The sequence below is a fragment of the Adiantum capillus-veneris genome, chromosome 14 (assembly GCF_014529385.1).
Source record: "Adiantum capillus-veneris isolate H3 chromosome 14, ASM1452938v2, whole genome shotgun sequence".
Classification (NCBI taxonomy): domain Eukaryota; kingdom Viridiplantae; phylum Streptophyta; class Polypodiopsida; order Polypodiales; family Pteridaceae; genus Adiantum; species Adiantum capillus-veneris.
In genome coordinates this window covers 136680067-136687708 of record NC_140944.1, presented here as the reverse complement: position 1 = coordinate 136687708, position 7642 = coordinate 136680067, and the positions used below count along the sequence as shown (strand labels likewise).

Below are 7642 nucleotides of genomic sequence, written 5' to 3'. Positions count from 1 at the left end.
TATCTTATGCGCCTTTTATGGCTATTCTTACAACCCAATGCTAGTCCACAACAAGGTTTCCCTTGGTTGTGCAATGGTAGTGAACACTAACCCACACTTAGAACAAGCTCTCAAAAGAATATATATCTATATATACTGTGATACCGGATACTAGGGCAGCATAGCCCGATAAAATGATTAAAAAAGAAGACTTATTTCCACGTCATCTCTTGCAAAATATAGTGCTAGTATTAAAAAAAAAAACGCATTGCCATGCTATGGTGGGTAACACATTCTGAATTGTGTAGAGATTTGAGAAAATCAATACACTCCAAGGTATACGTAATACCCAACAAAAATACAAAATAAGCCACATGAGCATGGTGTTATTCTTTCAATAAAAAAAGATTAGTACAATGATAATTATGTGCAGGTTCCACAGTGGTACTTACATCTTGGAGGTCCCCAATGCAAGGTATCCCCTTAAAAATAAAATTTCACAAGTAGGAGGAAAAACCACTTTTGGAATTGACAACACTTGTATCCTCCTTACAAGTGTTCTAGAAAAATGTGTCTCAGCTGAATATCGTGCCGTTTTCAATTTCAAAAATGCCGATTGAGGGCAAGGGGAAAAGGAGAAATTCCGCCCCGAAATAGTCAAAAAAAGTGTAAAAACCCAAAAAGAATAACCTAATTTTCTGAAATTTCCTCTTGACAAAATCAATTTTGTATGTTTGGAAAATGATTTTTCCCGAACACTGCATGAGGCTGACATGGATAACAAAATCCTTCCATATGTCGCACAAAAGAGATTTTGTTAGGCGCAAAGTTATGACTACCTAAGACGGGGTCGGTTCCGTCAAGGTCCAGGGTCACGGGGCAGGAGATCTCGGCCACTCATCTAGTGTCCGTAATTTCAGCATGGGCCGTCAGATGTGAGACAAGTCAGCGGGCCTAATCACGCATGGCAATGATTGACAATCATTTTGCCATATGTCAGCACTCAGCACGCGGAAAAATAACTGCCTGAACTTGCATTGCAGCACTACACGTGCTCATCGTCAGAGTCCAGTGCTTGGCCCCACTGCCCTAGACCTTGATGGCCAGCAAAGGTCTTTTACTGACTTTACCCTCGTAAAAACTGCTCCCACCATGGCTCCCAACTCCCCGCCGGTCACCATAGGGTTGCACTTTTTACGGGGAAAGGTCAGTAAAAGACCTTCCCTACCCCGTCATAGTCGCTGGTCGACTGATTTCGCAGACAGTCACCGGCTACATCCCGCAACTATTTTTCCGCATGCTGACGTGTAATCCAGGCAAAACATTCCGTTTTTGGGTGCTGAGCTGTCAGCCTCCCAGCGACAGTGACAGCGGCTGGGAATGGCCGTTGGTCGACCCATTCTGCAGCAAGCTCCCAACTGCCGCCGGTCGCCTGACCTGCAGAATAGGCCTCCTAGCGCCCATTCCCTACACCTTCTACACCTTCTTTCAGACACTTTTTACTCAGCGATAGAAAACTCACATAGATGCAACATATAAAGGACTAAGTGAGGTCCAGAGGGGGCCTCACCTTGCACATGCTTCTATAGGTAAGTCAGGTAACTCCTCATCATCACCATGGCTAGCACGTCTGCCCAGAGTGACGAAGAAGAGGGAAGATGTAGGTGTGAAATCGATAAGTAAATACAGATTACTCTCTCCATGCGGTTAATGAGGTTGATATGGGTGCCCAAACCAAGGGCCCATTCTCTACCAAATATTTAAATCTTCGAGTAGGATCCCATTGTTGATTTGGGATTCTTAGGGGCCAAAGCTATACACAGTGCACATGAATGTGTGTGTTGAGTTGAGTGTATGTGTCCTCTCCATGAAGACAATTTTTTAGGTGTCAAGTTTTCAATGTATTCTTTTGCTCCATTCAGAGTCTGATGTTATCATATAGTCATGCTTGCTAATGTAGAGTCTGTTTAATCTTCGTGAAATAAAGATTGCTTGCTCTAGTAACTACTTTTGAGTGCTTGCATTCAATTAGGTTAAGGATGTGGTAGCAAGGGCTTTGGATTGAACAAGGATAATATCAGAAACAAGAAGCATGTCAATTCTATGCAAGGGAAAGTGCTACATCAATATGGCATTGAGGAAAGAGAGAGAAAGAGAGGATGGTGTTGGAAGCACAAATGGTCAAGTAACAACCAAGAAGAGAAGAGAAAAGAGAATGTCCGTGTCGTAGGAACAGTCCCAATAGACCTCAAAATTCTATCCGCCGACAAGACTCGAACCCACCTTCATTGATGGAAAAGCTCTTGGTACCTTCATTGATGGAGCGGTCTTTTCCTGTTTCTCATCCTTCTTAGCTTGATTAAGGACTTGCCATAGTTAACCATTGGATCATACTACCCCTCTGACTGACTAAAGAGGGGGGAGAGTTCTGCAAAGTATACTATGCTGTTGTCACAGCACGAGCACCTACCTACCAATAAGGGATGCCTCCACAACAGCAAAGCAACAACTGAAGGAAGGCCATCTAGATCCATTCAAGATTGCCAAAGATTAACAATAGAAACTCAAGGGTGAAGATTAAGAGTGCATTCACATAGACTCGCACACCTATAGAGGTAAAGATAAAGAGTGCAACCACATAGACTCGCTTACCAATAGATCCAAAATACCGCATCTAGCAAGGATCTATGAGACGACACTCGAAAAGCACATGAGCCAATTACAAATAAACAAGAGTACCTATTTGAAGTTGATGACTTGCAATAATTCTACGTTCTTTCTTGAAAAAAGAGGATATGGAAATGCAATATAACTATGACATTCCTAATCACATTGGAGTGCCCACAGAGTAGCTGCAAGTTTGGATGAAATTCATTTTAATTAGATAATATATAGAACCAATGAAGTGAGCCATACGTCAAGGGTGACATACAGACTCAGCTAGTATCGAAGTAGCAAAGGTTCCACAGGTACCAATTCAACAAAGCACAACATGCCAAAGGGTTTGCATCTGTGACTTGAGCTTCCTCAAATCCAAAAAGCATCCACATGCAAACCAGAAATTAAATAAGGCTGAGATGTCCACACGAAATCGAAATAATTCCAACAGTGCAGCAACATCTTGCAATTGATTGTATCTTGAATAACCGGCAATCTTCACCGGTAAACAGAAACATAACTCTTGCTGTTTGTAAGGGAAAAAATGAAGGCAATAAAAAAATTTCTTCAGAAAAGCTATGATTGAGATGTTCAGAGAGTAACGTCCACAAAATCTGATAATGAATAATTGAACCCCTTCCAGATCCGATTTCCACCGATCCAATACAAGGGTCAGTAAGCCCACAAAAGAGCAACGAAGAAGACTTTATTGATTCTTTCTGAGTCCATCATGGCTGCTGATGAGAATCAATGTAGCCGTGCTCGACAAGAACCTTCTCTCTTTTCGCCTTCTCTAGATCAGAGTCTACCATCATAGCTACCAGCTGCTTGAAGTTCACCTTGGGCGCCCAACCAAGCACTGCCTTTGCCTTGGCGGCGGAGCCCCTCAAGTTATCAACTTCAGAAGGTCGGAAGTACCTCGGATCAATCTGCACATGGTCTCTCCACTTCAGTCCCACATACCCAAATGCCTCTTCTAGAAACTCTTCCACCGTGTGCGAGTCCTCTGTTGCAACTACATAGTCATCTGGCTTTTCTTGTTGCAACATCAGCCACATCGCCTCTACATAATCTCCTGCGAATCCCCAATCACGAGAAGCTTTCAAGTTCCCGAGAAAGAGCTTTTTCTGGAGCCCGATCTTGATTCGCCCCACAGCCCTGGTGATCTTTCTTGTAACAAAATTCTCTCCTCTTCGAGGTGACTCATGGTTAAAGAGGATGCCATTGCATGCAAAAAGACCATAAGCCTCTCTGTAATTGACCGTGTACCAATGAGCCGCAACTTTGGAGACTGCGTAGGGGCTTCTTGGATGGAATTTGGTATCCTCATCTTGAGGAGGTGGCGTAGCACCATACATTTCAGAGGATCCTGCTTGATAGTATCGCACCTGCGTGTCAAGAGCCGCCAGTGTAAGAACCTTGAATTTGGAAAAATGATAACACGCTTTAACAGTTTAACTTTTAACTCAAAAAGCAAGCACTCAAACTCCTGGATCTGTTTGCTCGACACCACAATATCCCATGCTCAGAAAGATCTGATGAACCTACATCAAGGAAAGAAACTTTTCGCAACGTTTGTACCTTCACATAGAAATAAAAAAGATACATAGAGAGGAGGAAGAGATGGAGCCATCACCACTCTACATTGATTGAGGTCTTCCTCACGGGGCCTTCAACACCCATACACAGAGGAGATTATGCATCACTCTACACTAGGAGAGGTCTTTCTCACAGAGGACTTCAAAGCCAATACACAGACTCACCAGAGTGACATGTATGATGATGAGGATTAAGAGATGATACACTCAGATGTGGGGATTACCCGTACATCCAAGGACTCAGGGCCAGTTAGAGGCCATTATGGAGATCGTCTACTACAGCTGGGATCACACAGCCGTCTCGTTATTAATAACGAGATGAGATAGTGGCCTACTTCAGGCGGGTTGATGCTTCCCACACGGACGACATACATGGACAGGAGGCACGGTGGTGGATTACCTTATGGGGCCATTAGAGGCATCCACCTAGTTACACGTTCAAAGGACTGCAAGATCTGAGCTTGTGAATATATCAGAAGGGTAAAGAGAGATTAAAAAACATACGTACAAATTTTAACAATACTTGTACGCATAGCGAGGAATGTAAAAAAACGAATAGCCAGTCATTTGAAAATTGGACACTCCATCCAAAACCCATATTACTGAATGATCAAGATCCAAACAAAACCATGTGATAGCTTTGTTCTCAAAAGTTGAAAGAGTTAACAGAACAACTAATGCTGGAGCAAAAGCAAGATGTTCTGATCCATACATATTATGTCAAGATGGCCTCCAGCAAAAAAATTCAGCTCAATCACATTCATTGCAACACTTGAATCAACAAAAGCAAACAAGTTAGAAGCCGTACTTTCACATCCAGTTCTAGATCATTGAGATCGGAAGTGCATATAGAATGTTACCTGTCTGCCTGTGGTTTCGATGTGAGTCCGAACAGCTTCTAGGAGGCGAAGGGCACCGGTGGCAACCACATCTGCTGTGTAGTCCGGGTTCTCAAAAGACACACCCACATGGGACTGGGCACCAAGGTTGTAGACTTCATCTGGGCAGATCGTATCCACCCATTTTCTGAGGGCAGATGCATCGCTGAGATCACCATAATGCAATTTCATTCGGGCACTGGAGTTGTGAGGATCAATGTAGATATGCTCAAGCCTCTGCGTATTGAAATTAGATGACCTTCTTATGATTCCATGAACTTCATAGCCCTTGCTCAGCAGAAATTCTGTTAGGTAAGATCCATCTTGGCCAGTAATACCCGTAATTAAAGCTTTCTTGGGCATGCTTTCCTCCATCACGGTTTGCTAATAGAAAGCAATAAACTTACCTGCTTCACGATCTGTCGAATCACATAGAAAAAATCAGTTGAATGAATCACATAGAAAAAATCAGTTGAATGAAAAGTTTAGGCGGCTTCAATGCCATCAAAGTGCATAGATCACACACAAGTCTGCGTTAAAACAGCTTCAAGAAAGGCAAAAAGCTCGACTTCTCTGGTTTTCTTTGGGAACTCTTCTTCTTTTTTTCTGCTAGGCAGTGTGTGTGTGTGTGTGTGTGTGTGTGTGTGTGTGTGTGTGTGTGTGTGTGTGTGTGTGTGTGATGCACGAGCACAGTAGTAATACAAGAACACCGCAAAGTAGAGAGCTCAAAGGCTTGCAGAATGAACACAAAAAGACAGTAGTTTCGCCATACCTCTAAACGCAGTGCAGAAGATGGAAGAAGGCTATCGGAGAGATGCAGCCTAATGTGCAGATCCAGCCACCACCAGGCTTGCTTGCTGGTAGAAAAGAATACAAACGTTTACCATTTCCCCTCGTCGGTCCGGCCTCATACCTCTCCTAGGAAACAAATTTTTCAACCAAAAGGACACACAATTCCAAATTTGAAGAATCTGGTAAATTTTTTGTCTAAAATGTGTAATATCTTGCTGCTTGATTTTTTTGATGTGCACATGGTGTGAATTCAAAAAGCGGAGTAGAGTTCTACCTTTTACATCAGGTCATAACCTCTTCTGGACGCTTCATAGCTCAAAGCTTTTCCCAAGGGCTCCATGATATCACCACACGATTAGAATTTGGAGTTAGACAATGTGTAAAGGATAAGAAATGCAGATTTTAATCTTTAAAGATGCATTTCATGCATGGAGATGCATGTGCCCACCATCAACAAAAAAAAAGACTATACATACATATTGTTAGGAAATAAGACGTAGCTAAATAGATTTTTGAGTAGATTATTTAATGGAGAGAGATAGATTTCACACACAAGAGATTATAGAGTAGATAGAGAGAGAGAGTACACACGATATACGTGATTCACCTAATGTGAGCTACGTCCACGGGAAAGCAGCCACTCAATGGCTTTAGCACTTCAAAAGAAGAAGTAGTTTACAAAGGGGTTAAACCCTTAATAGAGCTCCCGCATTGCTTCACTCTCACCACCTCACACTCACCTTGTTTCATCAACTTCACACTATGAAATGTGTGTAGAAATGGCCTTTTTGTATAGGCCAAAAGGGCTGCCCTCTCTTATGAGAGACAGCTATGTGTAGCCGCCCTTGTGTGAATAAGTCCAAATCGGACCCTCCAATCCGCCCATGTGTGGCCGTCCTTGAGAAGACAAGTCCGCTTTTGAATTCGGCCACCGGCCATTGACTTCCGACCATCGGCCATCGGCCATTGACTACCGGCCACCGGCCAACCGACCGGTTGTTTTCCGACCACTTTCCGGCCGCCGTCCGGCCATAATATTCCGACAAAGGAATATTCCGGCGGAAAAAAAAGTCTCGGGGGCCTCCGTCCCCGAGGCCTCTAAAGTTGCCCCTGATTCTTGTCCGTGAAAATTTTGGTTTCCGTTGAGTGATTTTCCTTCACGCACGATGGCTTCTCCTCATAATGGGGGCCTTACAAATGTGCGCTTTTACCACAGAAAATTACAAGGGTAAATCAGGCTCCATACTTAACACATATGGCATGGAGTTGGCAATGTCCCCCATTATGGAGGATTGCAACGTACATTCATTGATGTGGTCAAAGAATCTCAAGCAACGAAGAGTACAAGGAGGGGTAGCATGTATGGTTAAGAAAGGATTGGAAGATTTTGTATCAATTGTGAAAGATAGCAAACACAAACATTATGTATGGCCATTTTTGTATCCAGTTGCTACATTCCTCATCATGATTCCCCCTTCTATGCTTGCATGTATAGAGATCAACCATTTTTTATTTAGAGGAGGACATTGCTTATTTTAAATGCAGAGGTGATGTTATTGTCTTTGGAGATATGAATGCTCACATAAAAACATTGCAGCATGATACTCAACAATTTGATATGCCATTCCTTTCAAGGGAGTTGGAGGAAGTTCACTTGTAAGATCGTACTTCAATGGATGAAAAAAATCCGGATCACTATGGAAAGTTACTTTTACACATGCAATAGCACTGGTATAT

General features: G+C 42.9%; 1 protein-coding gene across 1 annotated transcript; it reads right to left on the bottom strand.

Annotated features, from left to right (window-relative positions):
* Positions 1–3059: 3059 nt before the first annotated feature.
* LOC147443205 (GDP-mannose 4,6 dehydratase 1-like) lies at positions 3060–6053 on the bottom strand. The gene is made up of 3 exons (XM_086529112.1): positions 5886–6053; positions 5096–5532; positions 3060–4025 (listed from the first exon to the last, which is right to left on the bottom strand). Exons 2-3 carry the CDS (start codon positions 5486–5488, stop codon positions 3366–3368), a joined length of 1053 nt encoding a protein of 350 aa, XP_086385238.1. The 5' UTR covers positions 5489–5532; positions 5886–6053; the 3' UTR covers positions 3060–3365.
* Positions 6054–7642: the final 1589 nt, after the last annotated feature.

Bases quoted from the DNA above. Each gene is read 5' to 3' on its own strand.
- LOC147443205 (XM_086529112.1), bottom strand. From the start codon at position 5,488: ATGGAGGAAAGCATGCCCAAGAAAGCTTTAATTACGGGTATTACTGGC. The intron at 4,026-5,095 runs GTAACATTCTAT...CTTGACACGCAG, and splicing joins TCGAAACCACAGGCAGACAG to GTGCGATACTATCAAGCAGG.